General features: G+C 37.4%; 1 protein-coding gene across 1 annotated transcript in view; it reads right to left on the bottom strand.

The window, feature by feature from the left end:
• The window catches only part of Mgat1 (alpha-1,3-mannosyl-glycoprotein 2-beta-N-acetylglucosaminyltransferase), a 328,989-nt gene that overhangs the window by 215,322 nt on the left and 91,115 nt on the right, over positions 1 to 22,552 (bottom strand). Inside the window, exon 4 of the mRNA XM_090400969.1 lies at positions 917 to 1,043. Coding sequence (XP_090257095.1) covers positions 917 to 1,043 — 127 coding nt within the window. The remainder of the gene's footprint in view (positions 1 to 916; positions 1,044 to 22,552) is intronic.

Genomic DNA, 22,552 nt, shown 5'->3' with positions numbered 1-22,552 from the left:
TTTAAACAATACTAATAAATATAATTTATTTTAATGGAACTAGATAATTTCCAAGCTCCCAGAATCCATGTATTTCTGTTCTTAAATCTTTTAATATAATTTTTAACCTAAATTTAAATTAAAATGTAGTGCAGTATATATTAATGCTGTACAGTATAGTGATGTAATTTTTAATCATTAACTACACTGTACACTCAATGTACAGTACAGTCAATTACATTGCTATACCGTGCTTCCTGCACAGTATAGCAATTAGTGAGCTTACACGACATACTACAGTGTGAGTGGCTGATACACCACCTCAGCTGACTTGTTTTTACATAAATCAGGATTCCTTTCATTTCATAGCAATTTCATTATGTAATGAAATTTCATTAGCTGAAGCGAAAGACAGTAATTCATTAGTAAAAATTTTGTAGTCCAAAGTATTCATTATGTGGGGTTCCACCACACATTAGAAAAGCAGCAAGTTATACAAAGCTATACAAACAAACATCGAAAGAATTAAATGATACACTAATAATAAAAATGATTTTTAAAAAATACCAGAACTAGGAAAGACCATCAAGAAGAAATGCCACAATGAAAGAAAAACCAGGAAGATAATGAAAAAAAAAAAAAAAAAAAAAAATATGATGGATGAAAGAAAAGAAGATATTTGATCTGAATTCATGAGAATATTACTTTATTAATTACTCCAGAATTTTGCAATATATGAAGTTATATAGCAACAGGTGTCAGTAATGTTAACTGGAAACGAGTGAAATTCATCTAAAATGAAAAGGACAATAAAGGTTTGACTATATTATAATAAGCTTTTATTCAAAGCAATGCATATATATGAATAGAGTATTTCAAATAATTATTTTATCTTTATTTAAATTAAACTCCTATAAAGCTTTCTAAAATTACTTACTTTAACAGCTGATCCAGATTTCTCCGGACTGTCATGCGATTACAAGCAAACACTAAAACACCTATAGCACTCTTTCGAGTATTTGTATCCAAAACAGAAGAGTTTCCTTTGCTCAGTAAACCTAATTCTGTAAGATAAGGAAAAACTGAAATTCATGTTATCTCTTTACTAATTATTAGAACAAGGCTTCTCATAATTATTATAGTGCACTGTTTTCAGAAAAGAGATTATCTATATAACAGTTTATGTTTTGCAACCAGTACATGGAATTATTTTAATATTCTTCTATTGACTGGAAAATATGAAGCAGAAGAAATATAGAAATAATGTTTGAAAAATATATCAAATTAAAATTTTAAAATAGAGTATTTGCATTTTTTTTTTTTTTTTGGATTTTACAAAGGCATTTGACAGGGTGCACTTGATAAGCTTGATATTTTAAGTTACAGCATACAGGTTTAGATATCAGGTTAGTGTGAAATGCACTGGGCAATCTGATGGAAAACATAGAATTATGTATGAGGAAGCAGTATCAAGCAAACATTACATGTGGGGTTGCACAGGGCTCAGTATTGGGACCTGTATTATTTAACTGTTATATCAATGACCTTGTCAATGGATTGCAACATCCAAGTAATTCATTGAGATATTTTACGAACTTTTGCAATATGCCCTCTGAACTTTGACCACCATTATCCCCAAGTCTCATGAATTTCCTGCAAACCAATACCATCAATACGATGCACCATATTCAACCTTTTCAATCCAAAGTGCATAACCTTACATTTTACAACATTCAATTGACAATCATCATCCTTTGCCCACAGTGTCGATTTATTTAAATCATCCTGCAGGATATCTACATCACCTTTATATCCCCTTCTCTTAAATATGTGGGGTTATGTCATTGATATACAAATTAAATAGTGGTCCTAGTACCAAACCCCCGAGGCACTCCACTAGTCATTGTCATTCTCCTAGACTCCACCCCACCATATACTACTCTTTGGTGTCTATCCATCAGCCATCCCTCTATATGCTACTATCCATTCCCATCCTCTCCAGTTTTTGTAATAGTTTTTCATGTGGTATTCTGTCAAATGCCTTGACAAAGTCGAGCAGTATCATAGTGTAGCCATTACCTTTATCCAATTCTGCTGTCACTTTATAATAAAATGTGAATAAGTTACTAAGACAGGACCTACCCTTTACAAAACCATCCTGCCCACTATAGAGTATCATATCCCTATCCACCCACTGTTGTATTTTACCTTTCATCAACTTTTCCAATACTTTAACAACCATTCTCAATATATTAATGGTCTGTAGTATAGTACCATTGTATAAAGGTTGCTCTAAGACAGAGACAGCAAACTACAGACCAATTAATATATTGGGAATGATGGTTGTTAAAGTATTGGAAAAGTATAGGAACTCCCTTGGAACCCTGTCATCGATGAGACTTAGAATGAACAACTTCATCAGAGGAAATGCCAATTCTCTTGCACATTTGTATAGTACACAGGCTGATATGCCATCCAGTCCCACTGCTGTGTTCACGTTCATATTTTTTAATATGCTGAACATCTCCAGTTCAACTATCTCAATTTTTATGTGTCTCTAACAACAGCAACTGTAAAATCTCCACCTAGATGATACACCTTTGCAAAATGATCACTGAGCAACTCAACTATTTCTTTTGGATCAGTCGCCTTCCTAGCTTGAGCATTATTTAAAGTCATTCTACCATAGTCATTTTTCCTCTTACTTGCTACATAACAAAAAAATTCTTTTGGGTTTACTTTGGCTTATTTGGCTAATTCTCTCTCATATCTGATTTGGCCTTCCTTACCATACTAGTCACCCTTCTTGCTTGCACTTTGTACTATTCATGAGTATGCCAATCACTATTTTCTTTATATTTTCTCCACAATGTTTTCTTTTTTTGCAGCTCTTGCTTTATATCCCTATTCATCCACTTAATTCCAACTCAGTTTACTCTCCTGACCTTTGATATGCAATCTGATACTGCTACCCTCAAGCAATCTCTGACCACTTGCCATGAACTACTGACATTCTTTCTAGCTTCTCAAACCATGGCATTGTTCCAAGATGACTTTTGAGTCTCTCATAATCACCAGCCTTATAGTTGAACATAAACCCTTTCTTGACAGAGAACTCCACATGTTTGGCAACTTCCAAGAACAAGAAAGACAGCATGGTCACTCTCCTGAGTTGGAGGCAGATTGTCTACCTTGGTTATGGATACATCTTCTGATGCTATTATCAGATCTAACACCCTCAAACCCCCTTGTTCCCTTTCTAACATGTTGTTTCATGTAATTGAACAAATTAGCAAGTGTATAAATCTCACATCTTGCTATGCCTCCTTCCCTCCCTCCAATTGATGTCCCCATAGTTAAGGTCTCCCATAATAGTTGTTTGGCCTACACTCATTGTGCTGATTTGCCGATACATGGCATCTACATCTTCCTATGGACCTCCTGGTCTATAGCAGCACCCAACAACATATTTTGTTCTATTTGCCTTTATCCCACACCAGACAGCCTCAAGTGAACCATCTCCCTCAGACCTCATATCCTCTTTAACTTCTAATTTTGTTGGTTGTAATTCAGGCAGCTATCATCAGCAATACCCTACCTCCTGTCCTGTTCCTTCTATCCTCCTTGAAAATACAATATCTTTTACATTCTATCCCTGTATCAAATCATTTTCAGTCAACCAGGTCTTGGTGATGCTTATAATTTTTGGCCAAGTCGAGCTTACCCTTCCTGATACTTCTTGCATTCATGTACATGTATTTCAACGTCGCTTTGCACCCATAGTTACCCATGTGTGATGTCATTACCAACCCATGTAAATTGGAGACCTGTGAAATCCCATTCCGCATTGCATAATCATTACTGTAGCCATACTCATTTATCACAGGGATAGCCAGACACATGCTTGATTTCATCTTGCATAATATCTCTAGTTTCTCTGGTTTTGCACTACCACATTCTCACTAAACAAAACTTTCACAAACATCTAACTCCAAAACCATTCAAATGCAGTCCATCAGGCATATACAAGTTCTTTCATCCATCAAACTCACTCTATACATCAATCACTGCACACCATTCCTTCTGCACAAGCTTCTCATTGACTCATTAGTAATCATGGCCCTTCTTCTCAGTTCTGTCCTACTGAGGCAGCAGACTCACAATCTTTACTTTCTTGCTCTTCATTTTTGCTTTCAATAAAAACTCTTTCATATCTTCTCTCATTCATCTTTCTAATATTGTGATTATTATCTTTATAACTAACAAACTTTATCATGTTCAATCTAATGATAATTTAATACTTTCCATACTGTTATATGTGGAATAGTGAGTTCAAGACTCATGCTACGTTCATTAAGAGTCACTTTCTGTGAAATTTTCCTTAACATGATCCACTGTTTCTTCACTTACTCAACTCTGATACTTAAACAAGAATATAATTTTTTTTTAAAGTTTAATTTAATTCAAATTGATGCATGAATCAATGAATATAAGTTACATGAAAATGAAATGTAAAGAAATATAATGAAACACTCTGAATTACAAACTCACTATGTGACTTGAAGCTGTGCACAAGTGGATTCTCACTTCCCCAGATTCTTACATTGAGTTAATGGCCTACTGCTTTCCTTAATATGACACATGCAAAAACACCAATAGTTAATATTTTCCTAGATGCAGTTAGCATTCTGACATGATTTCTGTGATTACATCTGTAATTCTTCAATGATCATTAATATTTGCAGGTAGTGAAGGACCAAGATCAAAACACATAAGCTGCAATACTTAACTTCAACAGAAATTAGCAAGTAAATATTTCGTACTGAAACTAACAATATATTAGTGCGGAAAAAACAAGCAATTCCAAGAGACACAAAATAAGAGAAAAATAAAACAGCTGCTTAAATTATAATTTTGAACCTCTTAAAATTATGGTACAGGAGAATTACGCTTGTAATTCTTGGCCAATGAAATTCTTCTGCCAAGTGTACAGAGGATGGGCCAATGGGCAAATCCTTACCATATAGGATATGAAAATGACTGAACTTGTGTAACTTACTTAGTTTCTTCTGACCAAAATAATGCCAGTGTTTTTTTGTTTTGTTTTTTTTAATGAAAAAAATGTTAACATTGAATTTACAAACACCTGCACCTAAAAATTATATCCTTTAGGAAATATGTAAGAAAGGAGATTGCTCCAAAAGAGAGCAGCAGGAGCAAACAAAGCAAAAATTGCTCTGAAAGTTTGGAATTGTGTGAATTGGTGTTGGTTAAATGCTGCACACATTTTAAGATTTAAAAGCAAGGGTGTGAGGTGTGTGGGATTATTAATGCCAATTCTAATGAACAGCAATTAGATGGAAATATTTGTATAAAATACAAGAAGTAGAAACTGAATACCTATGTGAAAGATGTTCAAATAGACTGAAAGAGCGAATAAGTGAGAGACAGGTCTTTCTTTAATCAACCTAGCTACTCTTTTCTGTATTGAGAAAATATTTCCTCCTCCAATGTGAAAGCAAGAGCAATATTCAATTGTTGACAGATACGTACAGCAATAATAACTGTCCAGAGCTAAATTAATGCCTTTACCAAATGAGAAAGCCTAATTTCTTGGATGCTGAGGAGATGATAGTGGTAATATGCTTATGCAAAGAAATACTAAAAGTTAGAATTATTCTACAAAGTAAAAGCTCATTTGTCCAGATTTGTCAAAAAAGTTCAAAAGGGTTTCTTTTTGCAAGAAATAAGGATAAGATCAGATTTTACTATAACTGAAACAGAACCATGAAGAACAGAATGTAGAATCACAGCATCAGGCACAAAGTTTGAGGATAAAGATCCATCCACCACATGTAATGTGTGACCAGAGAAGCTGACAAACCTAAGTGTAGGTTGCAAGATAGGCCAAAAGATGGAAGCACACATACAAAGTATTTGTGCCAAACATGATCAAATGCCCTAGAGATATCAAGAGCAAACTCATTGTAATTCTCCAAACTGTACTCCCTGAATATACTGAACTCTTACATTCTATTCCTATAAATGATATACTCCTATTTTGTCAGCCAGATCTTACTAATGCTAATAATTTTTGGTCCCACTAGATCTACCATGCTGAAATGTCGCTTTCTCACTTTTATTCCTGATACTTTTGGCATTAGGAGTATCCTGGTAACTCTTAAAACATGACCAGTCTAAACAAGGGGCTGGGGTTAATTTCTCAAATAAATCCTGCCCCATATTTTCCCTTTTATTTCTTGAATAAACTAGTCCCACCATTGGAGTCATCTTTAACTTTGTGTGAGATAGTTAACAAGACAAAACACACAACTGGGTGGCTATAGACCAGATCTGAAAAGACCTGCGAAGTGTCTACAAATATTTTAGAGATATGAGGAGGACTAGCATTATGGGTCAGTTGAAATATGTGGATATATGAGGGTTGTTTGAAAAGTTTGGTAAATTTCCATTAGACGGCGACACAATTCGTAAATTCATGCCAGTGTCGGCACGTATCTTCTTTTTCATGACCCCCTGGCAAAATTTTAGTCACGTGCTATGCATAGTTCTCGTTTGGCAAACATTTAAAATGACGGTGTTCGTATTTTTCATAAAAATTAAGAAAAATGAGTTTCGTACAGTGATAAAACACGAAACTCGAAGTGGACGGCAACACAGATCAAAGCCGAGTTAGATTCAGTTCATGGGAACACTACACCAGCATTAAAGACTATTCATCTTTGGATAAATGAGTTTAAACGTGGTCATAAGTCCATCGAAGATGAAGCATGCTCTAGACGCCAGACTGAGGTCACTATGAAGGAAATTATTGACAAAATCCATGGTATCGTTATGGAGGACTCAAGGTGAAAGTGCATGAGACTGCTGAGATTGTAGGCATCTCAACTGAATGGGTGTATAATATCCTGCATGAAAAAGCTGTGCGCCGAGATTGATGACTGTCGATCAAAAAACACATGCGAAAAGACATTTCAACGCAGTGTTAGGCGATGTCTAATCGCAATTCACAGGATTTTTTGCATCAATTTGTGACTGTAGATGAAACCTGGAACCACCACTACACACCTGAGTCCAAGCAGCAGTCAAAACAGTGGACAATACCCAGTGAAAGACCACCAAAAAAAGCAAAGACCGTTTTGTCAGCTGGGAAGGTGATGGCCACTGTTTTTTGGGATTCCCATGGAATCATCATGATAGACTATTTGGAAAAGGGTAAGACAATAACAGGAGTCTATTATGCATCACTGTTGGACCGTTTAAAAGAAGAACTGGAGAAAAAACTGTGAAGATTGGCGCACAAAAAAAGTGCTCTTTCATTAAGACAATGCACTGTCCAACACATTGGCCGTCGTGATGGCAAAATTGCACGAATTGAGGTTCGAATTGGTTCCACATCCACTGTATTCTCCTGACTTGGCCCCATATGACTTCTTCTTGTTCCCAAATTTAAAAATTTGGCTCGGTGGGAAAAAATATTCTTTGAATGTGAATGTCATCAAGGCTGTCAATGTCTATTTTGCACAGGAGTCTATTATGCATCACTGCTGGACCGTTTAAAAGAAGAACTGGAGAAAAAACGGTGAAGATTGGCGCACAAAAAAAGTGCTCTTTCATTAAGACAATGCACTGTCCAACACATTGGCCGTCGTGATGGCAAAATTGCACGAATTGAGGTTCGAATTGGTTCCACATCCACTGTATTCTCCTGACTTGGCCCCATATGACTTCTTCTTGTTCCCAAATTTAAAAATTTGGCTCGGTGGGAAAAAATATTCTTTGAATGAGAATGTCATCAAGGCTGTCAATGCCTATTTTGCACAATTTGATAAATCCTGCTTTTTAGATGGGATGAAAAAATTAGAAACTCGCTGAACCAAATGTGTAGATCTTGATGGAGAATACATTGAGAAATAAAGGTGATTTTTTCCAAAAAAATTTGTTTAAATTATTTTTTTTACCAAACTTTTCAAACAACCCTCATAGAATGGGAGGAGGAGAATGCATGCTATATTTCTATACTTTTCACTTTTCTTTCTTGACCAAACTATTCCACTAAATCATTCCAGGGGTCATCCCTAACTTACCATGATCCTTCTCATGCTCATAATTATCTCTTAATATAATGCATCTCCAGGCTCGGCACGAGGTAGGGGTGGAATGAGCAAATGCCACAGGCGGAAAATTTAGAGTTTATGTTACAATTATACTGGAGGCAGAAAACATTTTTTAAAAAATATTATATTTATTTATAAAGATAATTATATTTTATTCTAATTATATAAGCTCCAAATAATTATTTTTATTTTGATAATCCCTGGGACCAGTACCGTCGACAGCCTGCCTCATGGCGCTGCTTACCACTCGGGCACTCTCATTTGATCTGACAGATATATGCTAATTGTTAACATGAATATTCTTTAACCCATCTATTGTATAGGTTGAAGGTCATGAGCAGCTGCGTGTGAGTATATTACCAGTGCTATTTTGCACTTTTGTTGCTGTCAGTTTGGTTTAACACGTGTTATGCAAAGATTTGTGATATTTGACCCTGCGGAGAGGTCCCAGCAGATCTGACCGATACTTGCTAATTGACATAGATATTTTATTGTATAAGATGAAGGGCATGACTAGCTGCGCGTGCGTATGTTACGAGTGATATTCCACACTTTTTTTTTGCTATCGGTTTGGTTGAACACATTTTTTTGTAAAGGTTTGTGACATTTGTTAGTGAATTGTATCTGAGAGATACCGCGAGCTCCAATGTCAGTATAGCTCATAATAAGGCATTCAGAAATCTCTACAGGTTTGAATAGGCCTTTACACCTGAAACTTCATCAATTTCAGACACAGTTTGAAGGAAATTCTAATGATGACATAGATATGTCTCCCTTGACAAACAGAAAAAGACAAAGATATCTTATGTGCTATGCATCCAAAACAAGTTGCTTATCAAAATATTTTTGCAAGCATTGTAAAAAGTATTTATGCCTTCAGCATAGCAATATTGTTTGTGATGACTGTTATGGCAGTTCTGTAAATCCAAATATCCAACTATTGAAGATTCTGATTAATTAATGTTAAATGCATTTGTTTAGTTTTATTTTCTTTCATTATCGACGTTTGCGTTATTTGTAACAAAAATGTTTATTCTTTATATTTCTTTGTTTCAATAATTTTTAGATTGTAACTGAAAATAAATAAACCATCATGTATTACTGAAATAGAGAGCCAAAGGCTTATTTATCATACATATCCTCTAGACCAGCGCTTCCCAAACTGTGGGCCGCGGTCCCCTTGGGGACTGCAAGTTTTGTTGAGGGAGCCATGAAATAATGAAAACAAATTCAAAATGTTTTAACACTAAGTAGTTTTTTTTTTTTTTTATCTTAAACAAACGCATATAATTTATATTATTTATTATTTCTTTTATGTTTTTTTTTTATATTTTAATGTAAATATAGAAATACGCAGGTTCACAAATTTTGCTTCCTGCGTATTTCAATGCTTAATGAATATTAGTAAATATATGCTTATTCATATAAGTTTCATTTCATATGTGCTTCTTATCATACATGATACAGTAAAAAAAAGCTTGTTTCAACTTAGAAATTGTTCTGTCTGATGGCGATTAAAAAGATATTTCAGCAATAGATTTATTAGATGAATGAAATATAGTCTCGGAGGATATCAAATAATTATTCTCCCAAAGAAGTATTAAATTATATTTGCACAATTAACCGCATGTCTTTTTCCTAATGTGCACACGTTACCACGAATTCTATTAACAATCCCAACTACAATTGCAAATGCAGAGCACAGTTTTTCTAAATTAAGACTTTTTAAAAATTATTTGAGGTTCACAATGTTCCGAGAGAGAGAGAGAGATTAGATGGCTTAGCCACTTTATCTATTGAAAGTGATATAGCTGAGACATTAGATCTAGAAGAAGTAGTCAAGTCTTTTGCTGAAATTAAGGCTAGAAAGGTTTCTTTTTTTTAAATAATTAAAACTGTTAATTCTTAATTCAGATTTTTTCATATTTGTTTTGTCATATTTAATGTGATTTATGTAATATTTATAAATTGTGTTAAAATTATGTACTCATTATATAATAAACAAAAATATTTTATTAATTTATTATTTATTTATTCACTATATATATAGTAGGGAGTTCCACCCCCCCTGGCGCTTACGGCGCCCCCCCAGGTCACCTCTTTCTTTAAATTCCCTCCACAGTTGTTTCTTTTTTTGCAGCTCAAGCTTAATGGTGTTATTCATCCATTTAACCCCTACTTGTTTTACTATTCAGACCCTAGGTATACACTCCTTGACCACTTCCATGCTCTATCGACATCCAGCCCTTGCAGTTGTACGTGCCCATGGCACTGATCCAAGCAATCTCCTAAGCTTGTCATACTTGCCAGCAAGGTAATTCCACAAATACCCTGTCTTAATCGAAAATTCCACACCACTTTTAGCCACCTCCCAGGTCAAGAGAGCATGTAATTGAAAATACCCCTAGTATTTTCAATTTACATGCTGTCTCAGATAGTTATCCCTTAATAATTGAATTAAATCCATTTCCTTCCTCACAGGTGTCCTCTCCTCCTTCCAATCAATGTTACCATAGTTGAAATCTCCCATAATAATTACCCTCCTTCCACTCATTTCATCAGTTTGTTTATGCATACTACTCCACATCTATTCCATCACCTGGTCTATAGCAGCAGCACCCAACTGTATATTTTGTTCTGTAAGTCTCACTCTCACACCAAATAGCCTCAAATGAGCTCTTTTCACTATCCTGCGATACAACTTCAATTCTCCTTGGCTGCAGTTCATCAGCTATCATTAATAATACTCCTTCCCCCATTTTATTCTCTCTGTCCCTCCTAAACACACTATAACCTACACATTCTATCCCACTAACTATATCATCTTCTGTCAGCCATGTTTCACTAATGCTAATGACCTGTAGCCAGGAAGAGCCAATCAAGGCCAAAAATTCTTCCTTCTTGTTCCTAATACTCCTAGCATTAGTATACATGAAATGCAGTGGTCCCTTTGTCCCACCCCTATCTTGATGCGTTATTCTAACTATCCCATTCCGATTTTTTGTCTTTAGTACTCGCTTGGGTACATTATGCACATTCTTACACTCAACTGTCTCCCTGATATCCGCATATCCACTTCCCCCCCTCCTTGGTAGTTCTAGTTTCCCTGGTTCTGCACATCCATTTTCACTTCATTCAGCAACACTTTTTCCAGTTTTTGCACACCAAATCCATTCAAATGCAGGCCATCCATCTTGTATAAATCCTTTCGCCCATCAAACTCATTCCACACGTCCACGAATTCCACACCACACCGTCTGCATAACCTGTGCATAATGTCATTTGCGATTATGGCCCTCCTTCTAAACTCCTCTCTGTCATACCGCGGCAACAGACTCACAATTCTAACTCTGTCACTCTTTTCTTTCGCTACCTTTAACAATACTTTCAGGTCCTCTCTCATAAAAAATTTATCTCCTTTCAATTCATTTGTACCTGCCACAACTATCAATTCTTTCACCCTTTGTTTTTGCACTCTAATACTCTCACTGTATTCATTCATGTTATATTCATTAACACTATTTAAATTACAAGATGATGCAGATTCTTTAATACTTTTTGAATACACAGCTATAATATTCTGATATCAACTCATCTAGAGTACAATTTTCATGACCTAAATTGTTCCCATGCTTATTTGTGTTATAGAGTTTCTCTTTAGAGAACTTCAGTTTAGACTTATGTGCATAACTAATTACAGCTTTGATGCCTTGAAATTTCTGAAGAATTAGACTGATATTTTGTTTTATTGTTTAAGCTACGAAAATCATAATCCTTTAATAAGGTATCTAAATTATCTCCTAAATATACTAAACTATCACTTCTTAATAGGTGAACGCAACACTGAGCTCACTGTTACCTCTTCACTAGATGAAGAAACGCAGGTGTGTGAGATCCAAGGTTTTAGAGTTGTTGCAAAATTGAATAAGAATTCAGCAATAGGGACGGATGGAATATCAGCAAATGTGCTTATAGAGTGTTCAGCTGAACTGGCCATTCCTTAGACCAGGCTGTTTAATGAGTTCTCAGAACAGGGAAGATTCTGCAGAAATGGAAGGAATGGTAATTCTGTTGCACAAGGGTGGTGCAAAGACCGATGTATCCAACTATCGACCAATCAATCAATACCAATTAGTCGATAATTATCTTCACCACCACTCATGAGTGGTGGTGAAGATTTTGGAAAAATTGGTTAGGGCTCGCATTCAGAAATGGGTTGACAGTGAATCTCTACTTTGCAATGAACAACACGGGGTATTTTAAGGGAAGGTCACGTCTTAGCAACTTGCTCACATTCTATAACAATGGTACCATTGAACTAGACAAGGGGAATGGATATACCATGATACTTTTGGATTTTGCTAAGGCTTTCGACAGAATACAGCATGGTAGATTGTTGCATAAATTGGAGAAAATGGGTTTGGATCATAAATATTAGCATGGATAAGAGGATGGTTGACTGACAGATATCAAAAAGTGGTATACATGGGATCTGAGTCTGCAAGGTTTAAGGAAATCCGAAGCAGTTTTCTTGGCTTGCACAACCCTTGAGACACTTCGCAAGTGCATGCGATTCCTGCACACTTTTGGGTGACTGACTGGCCTGCTACACTATTCATCCCTTCCAGGGTTAGCAGCGCTGGTAGAGTTAAGTTTCCTCGCTTGCAATAACTCATCAAATGAAGGCTCCAACTCTTATAAGCCTGAGCCAGGAAACTCATCGAGTGTGAATAAGAACACGTCAAAGCACATTGGACTGCCGAAGAAGAAAAGATCCTCGCCACTCATGAGATCGAGTTGACAGCTCAAGAGATAAAGAAAATCAATGAGGCTTTATTTAAGGCATTCCCATTAAGATCCTTGGATGCCATCAAGAGTCATAGACGGAAAGTACAAAGCCTTACTTCAAGAATTGGCAGCCCATCCACAACAGGTAGGGACAGGTAATATCTCCGTATCTCCTGTCCCTGCCTTTCCATCTTCTAGCCACCATCCTGCTGTTGAAGAAGAGGCTTTGATTCTCAGACTGACATCATCTCTAGATGACCCTCCTCTTCCAGAATATAACCATCAAATTCTTAAATATCTCATCCAGACTCAATTTCTGGGAATGGATATCACAGATCAGTTGAATGACTACCTCCACGCTGAATTCTCTGAACACTTCATGCCTCGTCAACATCAGCCTACGTCTCATTCTACAATGACTTTGTCAAATAGGAAGCAGAGAAAGAGGGCCTATGCAGGCCCTATATAAAAAGAATAGAGGGCAATGTGCCAAAACCATCCTTGACGGTGCTTCCTCTCCACCTCTAGAAGACTTACATGATGATTTTGTCAAATTCTGGAGTACAGTCTTTTCTGCTCCACCTCCACACTTCCCTGATTATGATGACCAACCTATGATATTGAGGTCCACTCCTGCCCTTCAAATATACAGCAGCCTGTCTCCATCCAGGAGATTAAAGCAGCTCTTCCCCAATTTCTCTGCCTCCGGACCTGATGGCTTTCCTGCATCTAGGCTTTGGAAGATGCCGTTGAAGATTCTCCTTTCCAGTAAAGTAATACCACCATACTTATGTGCTTCAAAAACTATCTTCATTCTGAAGAAAGAAACTTCAAGCTGTGCATCAGACTTTAGACTTATTACCATCTCCCTTGTGTTACTTAGACTCTATCATAATCATAAAAATTAGTTAAACGACTTTAGCAACATATACAGCATGATTATAGACAGAGAGCTTTTGTCCCTTTGGATGGCTGTGCCGAGAATATATATCTTCTTTCTTTTCTTCTCTCTGATTCTCGACGCCACCTTAAACCTCTATATATGGCGTCGCTAGACCTCCAAAAGGCCTTTGATAGCATCACCCTTCCTACTCTCCTTCGAGTGCTGTCTAATGCTGGATGTCCAGAACCCTTTCTTTCCTATGTTATGGAGCTATACTTGGGTAGCTCCATCACTATCACTACAGGGTCCTGTGCGACTTCTATTCCTGCAGTGCGGGGTGTTCGCCAGGGTGATCCTCTATCTCCCCTTTTCTTTAACTGCATCATAGATGAGTTACTTCATTCTCTTCCTAGCCATATAGACTACTCTCTAGGCGCTTCTTCCTTTAATGCTATGGCCTTTGTGGACGATCTTATTCTTGTAGCCTCTACTAAGATAGGCTTGCAGGAACTCCTTGACCGGGCAGTTGACTTCTTCTCTATTTGAGGCCTTTCTATTAATGTAGAGAAGTCCTGCTCTTTAGCTCTTGTCCCCTCTGGTCGTGACAAGAAGATTAAGGTCGAGACTATAGAGTTATCCCTGTATGGGAGGCCATTGCATGCTTTGACCATCCTTGAAGAGTAGAGATACCTCAGTATTGTTTACACCAAAGGGAAGGTCTTCTGTCACTTCTATCCTAGAAGCTGGGATCGCTTGTTTGAGGAAAGCTCCTCTTAAGCCCCAGCAAAGACTGTTTCACCTTTCCAACTACCTCCTACCTCGCTTTCATCACAAGTTGGTGCTTGGTAGAACATATATCTCGGTACTGTCCCGAATGGACAGGGTTATCTGTTCAGCCGTGAGATCATGGCTCCGACTGCCACCTGACACTCCTACTGCATATTTCCGTGCGAGGGTGAAGGATGGTGGGCTTGGGGTTCCATGATCCCACGGCTGCGGCTGTCAAGAATCGCGCAGTTAGAACTATCTTCTTCCCCATCTGCAGAGAGGCTTTCTATAGCCCATTAATACAAGGACTTTAGGCGGACTAAAAGCTGGTCCCATTATCAAGGTACTTTAATCGAGTCAGCACCCGCAGAACACAAGAGATGGGCATCTCTGTTGCACTGTTCTGTAGATGGTGCTCCTTTAAAAGAGTCATATCTGGTGTCTCCCCAGCATGATTGGGTAAGGGATGGCACCAGACTTCTCCCTGGGTTTGAGTATATTCACCTTATCAGGACGAGGATCAATGTCCTGCCTACTCGAGCCCGCACAGTTCGATGGGGTAGTGTTGACTCCAACTGTAGGGCTGGCTGCCACTACAGTGAGACATTGTCTCATATAGCCAAGTGTTGCTCCACACCCATGGGGGTATGCGTGAAGAGGCATGATGCCGTGGTCTCCATTCTAAACAACCGCTTTAAGAACAAAGGTTGGGAGACTGCGGTGTAACCACATTACAGGACCTCCGCGGGTTTGCGGAGGTCCTGTAATGTGGTTAATGTGGTAAAAGCCAGACTTAGTGATTAAAAGAGAAGGTGAGGTTTGGGTAGTTGATGCCCACATGATGGGAACAGGGTGCCCACTAGCCTATAGCCATAATAATAAAGTAAATTATTATAAAAATAACCAAAATCTAGTTAGTAAGAAACAGGAGGAGCATGGGGAAACTCCGAGGTTTACCAGCGCCACCATATCTTTACATGGCGTATGGAGTGCAGATAGTTAAAAGGAGACTTAAAACAGTTTGGGCTTACGCAAAAGGATATAAAAGTTCTTTCCTTGAGGGCCCTACAGGGCACACTGGTGACATGGTGTTGCCACTAGAGAATAACTACAATGATAACTAGAACAGGCATAGGGTAAAACATTTGTAAAGGCTTAGGCCTATATCAAGTCTGGGCACGATGTAAGGGTAGTACTGCCCAAAACCAGTACAAAGATTAATAAAAAAAAAAAAATTAAGAAATAAATAAATAAATAAAAATAAGTGGTGTACCACAAGGATCAGTGATTGGTCCACTGTTAATCAATCTGTACATTAATGATATTAATGTCATTGGGAAGGATTTGACAAGCGACATACAGCTATTTGCTGATGATGCAAAGATAGGTAGGGTAATCAGGAATGCTGTTGATATGCAGTACTTACAGAATGATTTGAATAGGGTGGAATTGTGGGCATGGGAAAATGGGTGTCAGTTCAGTGTGAGTAAATGTAAAGTCATTCACTTTGGCATGATGAGCTATCTAATGTCATATTATATTGGCAGGATTAGGCTAGAAGAAACTGATGAGGCTAGGGGTCTTGGAGTGTTAATAGATAGGAAGTTGAAGTTTAGAGGCCATGTAGCATAGATTGCAAATACAACTCAAAAGATAATTTCTTTCTTTATTTATTCTTATGGCAAAAGGAATACAGAACAACTACAGGTCACTGTCCAGTCTGGAAAGCCAATCCAAGGCCTCATCCGTCACCTTGTGGATGTCCTGTAGGCCACCGCCATGAAATTGGCAACTATTTATATATATATATATATATAAATCTTGCATATATTTATTCTTATCTAACTTATTCTTATTAATCAAAGCAAAATACTGGCAGAATTATATAAAATTTGACTAATCAGTACACTAAGATGTTTGTTTTCATCCATTAAACAAATCATAAGTGATAATCACATCTAAGTATGCATAACAAGTCAATGCAATGACTGTATAAACTTCAACATCCATCCATCCCATAGTATGGGCACAGTCTCCTGATGATCACAGTGAATTAATGCAGCCAGAACACTACTTCTTTTTGAATCCCCTAAGGCAGTGTTTCTTAACATGGGGCATACACCCCACAGACGGGCAATTTGAATATTTTGGGGAGCAATTAGAAAATATGTTGCATTCGTCACCTCATATATTGATCACCTCAACTCTGATAGTTGAGGTGGGGCATCAAAATCTTTGAGATGTTGAGGTGGGGGCATGATCCAAAAAATGTTGGGAAACACTGCCCTAAGGGAAAGTATTTATGCCTGTAAATCTGTCTCTTCATGGGTTCCGGCTTGCATAACTGTTATGAGGGATGAAAAACTAGTTTCTGGGAGAAAAAATCCTCCACTGCTCCATATAAGACTGGCTAACTCACCATTAGATTGAAAAGACCTGATAAAGATTCCTCACATCGCAGATGGTATTCAAACATAGCTCTTTCCAACTGAGGGACTGGCCTATACCAACTGAGCTACAGAGGCTCCACAATATAAACAATTAAGAAACAAATCAAGCATATAATCTTATCTTCCCCTTAATGTGTTAAGGTCTTAGACTGTCATGGCCTGACTTCATTAAAGCCTAATGAATTGTATATGAGAGGGGTGATTAATTCCATTTGCTGTGTCACAATTTTGTGTGTAATCTTTCAGACAGTCAGTCTTTTTCCTCCCAAAACAAAAAAAGTTCTTGGAGGAAAAACCTGCACCCTCCATTTGATACTAATTCAACCTTTGGGTGATAATGCTTCTTCATATCCTATATAGAAATTTAAACTGAAGTATTTCTAACCAAATGGCATGATCATTACTGACAAATCTGATGTTAAAACATATGGAGCAAAAAAACCAGTACTGAACTTTAACATCCTCTTCAGTGCATGCAGTATGAGATATGCCATTCAACTGCATGCACATTAATAGAAGAGCACGTGTAGTCTACACCATTACATTTGGCTGTAACAATGGTGATGTTGGAAGAAAAGATGCTTGCTGTTGAGCATTATTTTCACTCATATGGAGTTGTTAGAGCAAATGGTCCAAACCTACAACATGTTTGTGAGCAGTCTGTCATTTCTATAAGTGTGCCTCAAGCAATAGTATCATCATTGCCTTAATTGAGAGGTTCTGAAATACCAAGAGTGTTTTCTGCCACAATGCTAAGAGCATTTGAACATGGCACGTGCAGAAGCGACTGATCAGAAAAAACAAACGATACGAAACGAGACCCACATGGGAGAAATTATACACGTTGGGTGAGCTACGCGAGTTACGGTGGTTGCCGATAGGGGAGATGATATAAAAGAGTTAGGAACCCCAACCCATATGCTTTTTTTTTTTCGCTTCTCTCTTGTCTGGTAGTCTCATGTATTCAGGTGGGTAGACGGTTGCACGAAAGAGCATCTCTGTCCAGGAGAGTTCAGATGAAGTATCAGCGAAGAGTTCTGTTAGGAATCCCGAGGGCAGTAATAGGATATGCCACTTACGAGCTGGAAGGATCATGCACTCCTAATCGTACAATGAAAGAACACATCTCTGTTCTGACGGGCAATCCATGGAAATGGCTCAGCATCTAGGAACAGGCCTCACGGAAGCAGAATCACCTTACGCCATCATTATATCTGGAGTGGGCTAGTTATGCTGGGATCGTGTGGACTTACCTTTGACTGGAGAAATCCATGCCATAGCACCGACTAAATGAATCGGAAGGGAGATCGATCAGAGAACGGTAGTCAGAAGTTGAAGGAACAAGTATGAAGAACCAGTGTGTACGGTGACATTGAAAATTCTTTGTATATATAATGTGTATAAGAAAATTAAGATGTTATAAATGAGATTAAGGGAAATTGAGGATTGAGAAATTTCATATATAGTTAAGTCAGGACTGTAGCACCTTAATATTAGAACGCACAGTGAAGTAACTCCTATATGGTTAAACTAATGTGAATGTTTTTTAAAGTATTAAGAAGGTTTAGTCTGAGTAATGTGATATGAAGATTAATGTGAATATTGCAGTCAAGTTTTGTCAGTTTGTGAAATAACATATTGATGTTGCTTCTTGATGTCCTTACTTAATAAGGATACCTATAATTTTCTCTGATTAACACTGAAGTTATGGATCGAGTTTCTTTGTATTGTAAATTGTATTAATGTGTCAAATAAACCTTTGATATATTTAATCCGAGAGTCTGAGTATTAGAATCCGATGCACCACTTGCAAAAAGATACGAATCTAAGCGGGAGAAAGTAGATTATGTTATAGGTCACAACTGCAAATCAGTAGTCATTATAGTACACCTTTGAGATCACTTCTTGATTAAGACGTTTAACTTAATCTAATAGTTTAGGTGGCGCAGCAAAAAATATAAATATTCCTGATGCTTTAAGAGAAGTGAAATTTCAAAGACTTTTCCACGCTCGTTTTGGCTCAACCCTGAGTCAATTCCTTTGTGTTTACAGGTGCCACGTGACTCCTTAGGAAGGACCCAGCATATAGTACATATATTAATAGAATTTAAGAAAGGGGGACACAACAGTATCTCCACGTTTGGGTCTGCCTCCCACTTATGAGACCTCAATAAAGGTTGAAACCGGTCTGGGTAGTGGCCCTTCCCTTAATATATAGCAGTATACATGTCCGCAAGGAGATGTGCTTTGCATTATGGGAGATGCTGAGACAAAGAGTGATAAGAGCTTGGTCCACCTTTGCTCGGAGTTTCCTGGTGTTGCACCACCTTACCTCAGTCCTGAAGATATTTTCAGGTGCAAACTTTGTTTGCTTATACTTGGATAAAGGATTAAACTAAATTTATTATGGAAATAACTATTGTCTTAGAAATACTAGACAATAATCTTCTCAGTTGGAAGTAAAGGCTAAAAGCTTACATTACTCTCAGTGCTACTGAGAAATTCTTTAGAAGTCACACTAAAGAGCCTCAATACAGCAGTGCATAATACATCAGCAATGTCTTGTTTTGTTTTCAATTATATCCTAAATAGAAATACCAAGACTTCTTTTACAATCTGATACAATATTTATGTCAAAATGATTTCTTAATTTATAATAATCATAATTTCACTTTTATTATCGAAAACTTATAAATTATTTGATGCAGTTATTTAAGAAAGAAAGAAATAGGTGCATATGTGTTGCATAAATGGTCAGCTTTTTTTTTTGGGAGGGGGCACCTATTCATTCTGCTGATGTTTGAAATAATTTAAAACATCAGCAGGATGATGCTTGAAATAATTTATTTTCAAAACTGTTCACAAGACATTTACATTTGTAACAAGACAATTGTTACAAATGTAAATCACTTGGGGAGCATACTTATACATTTTTAGCATAAAATTGTAGTAAAATTTTAGTTAATTTGTCACCTATCTAAACAAGAGCTAAATGTCTTTTCCAAATATGCAGTGATTTCTTCTTTGTACTAAAAGAAAATGCCAGATAATGATGATGATAAGAATAATAATACGAAGAAAATACTAAGTATTTTCTTCTTATTATTATTATTTATAATGTACTTTCTTTGTAAGTTATTTGAAAAGAAAGTGCAAGTGACTATTTTCTTGCTAATTTCTGTGCTTGTGTTAAACAACTGTTTTAAAATATTCTGGAAAAAAAAAAAAAAAAAAAAAAAAATGCTATCAAGCAAAATTTATTACAATAAATAAAGTCTGACCTTTACCTTTTATTTTACCTTGTACTACTACAGTGTATGGAAATGTGCATGTCACGTTGTTATGCTTACAGATTAGACATGCTGCTGCTATTTGGGAACATCTCTTCCTGCTTTAATGAACAAGACATGTTAATTTGCATTACATTCAGCAGTATTTCAAATGAATCTGCGTGTAGAGGCTTAAGTGCCGTGAGAACATCATGTTGGAGGCTTAATGGATTGTATACAGCACTCAGAAAGGATTAAAAATAGAATTTCAAAAACAATTATCACCAGAGCTAACACTAATCATTCATGGAGAAGATACAGCTTGCAGTCAAAACTACGACTATCTAGGCAACTAAATAGGCTGGCCTTTTTAAAAAGATGTCAGGATACAAGAGTAATACCAACTGTGTTAAGCTAAAGATCAACTTCCACTCCAAAAAAGCCCTCCACATTTATAACCACGGCAGCTTGGCACTACTGAGGGAACAAATCACCGCTACTCATGCCACCCTCTCCACGACGAACGCAGGCATTGGCTCCTTACAATTGGAGCTCTCCGCTGTACTTAACCCTGAACATCGGTCTATTCTCTCTGGCATCTCGGAAGCTTCCGCACAGAAAGAATTTCAAAAAATAAAAAATAAACATATCAAGAAATTTAACAACCTTTGTAAAGCCAAGCCGCAACCGGAAATTCAACCGCTCCAGACAGCAGTGAACTTATCGTCCAAAAGGCTCAGCGACGATGCCATCAGTGCCCTAAGCCTCGGCCACAATTTTGCGGTCGATCCAAAAGAAGTGCCGGTGCTTAATGTGATGTTCAACGTCGAACGCGGGATCTGTCACTTAGTGCCAGAGATAGCAAACAACATCAGACTTGACGTCGCTAACATCCTCGCCTAGTCTTCGCCTTCTAAAAGTAATTTATCGTCCTCCAAATGCACTGCTCTCATGAAATTACGAAAAGAAAAAAAGTATTGTTATCAGCAGGGTAAGGGTAAAGATAAGGGTAAGGATAAGGGTAAAGCAACAGTCGTTCTTAATGCCACGGAATACAATTGAAAAATGGAGTTTATCCTCCGAGATCACTCTACTTACACCCTGCTAGAACATGACCCCACAAAAACACAAGTTAAAAAACTAAAAAATTTACTTAAGAAAGTGTCTTCCTGGTCCCTGGAAATCACGAAAAAACTCAAACCTTTCTGTCCCCCCTCCCCCCAATATATGGTTTACCAAAAATCCACAAATCCAATTCCCCACTAAGACCTATAGTAGATACCACTAACTCACCTTGCTACAAACTGTCAAAAACAGCTGGCCAACTCTCTGACTCCCATCACTGGACTTTCCACATCCTATATAATAAACTCTACCCATTTCAAAACCCTCATAGAAAATTTAACCTTAAATAACACAGACATATTGGTAAGCTTTGACATCTCATTGTTTACCAATATTCCCTTAATTGATACCTTAACACCCTTAAAAAACGTTTTTCCTTCTGACATCTTAGATCTCTTTTCCTTTGCCATCTATTCTGGTTATTTTTCTTGAAAGAACAAAATCTATAAGCAGATAGAAGGAACCGCCATGGGTTCCCCCCCCCTCTCCCCCCTGCTAATTTTTATATGGAAGATTTTGAAAAACGAGCCATAGACTCAGCCCCTCTCAAACCTTCCATATGGCTAAGATATGTAGATGATGTGTTCTCTATTTGGCCTCATGGCCCAGACACATTAAAAGCCTTCCTCATTCACCTCAACAGCCTACATCCAAGAATCCAGTTCACGATGGAAAAGGAAAAGAACAATTGCTTACCCGTCCTAGCCACCTTAGTTACACGCCTCAATGGTACACTTTCCTTCACGGTATATAGAAAAACCACGCACACAGGCAGATACATCCACAAACGCTCCCACCACCACCCTGCTCAACAAATATGGCATTATTAAAACTCTTACCAACAGCCTCATTACTGAGCTTAACCACATACATCCACATACGCTCCCACCACCACCCTGCTCAACAATATGGCATTATTAAAACTCTTACCAACAGCCTACAATCTTTGTTCCAGTGGAACCGCCCTCATTACTGAGCTTAACCACATACACAGCACACTTTCCTCTCCAATGGTTACAGTGATCACAGCATTAGAAAAATAATCAGTTCCTCCCCCATTCCCTGGTCTTCTCTTCAAAAAGAGTTTAGAAATGCCGTCACCATACCCTACATCTGTGGCACATCTGAAAAAATAGCCAAGATTTTAAAAAA

The sequence above is a fragment of the Typopeltis vanoorti genome, chromosome 11 (genome assembly GCF_054136105.1).
Source record: "Typopeltis vanoorti isolate ZY-2024b chromosome 11, IOZ_Tvanoo_1.0, whole genome shotgun sequence".
Lineage (NCBI taxonomy): Eukaryota > Metazoa > Arthropoda > Arachnida > Uropygi > Thelyphonidae > Typopeltis > Typopeltis vanoorti.
Note: the sequence above shows the minus strand (reverse complement) of the source record. Positions and strands in the feature narration are given on the sequence as shown.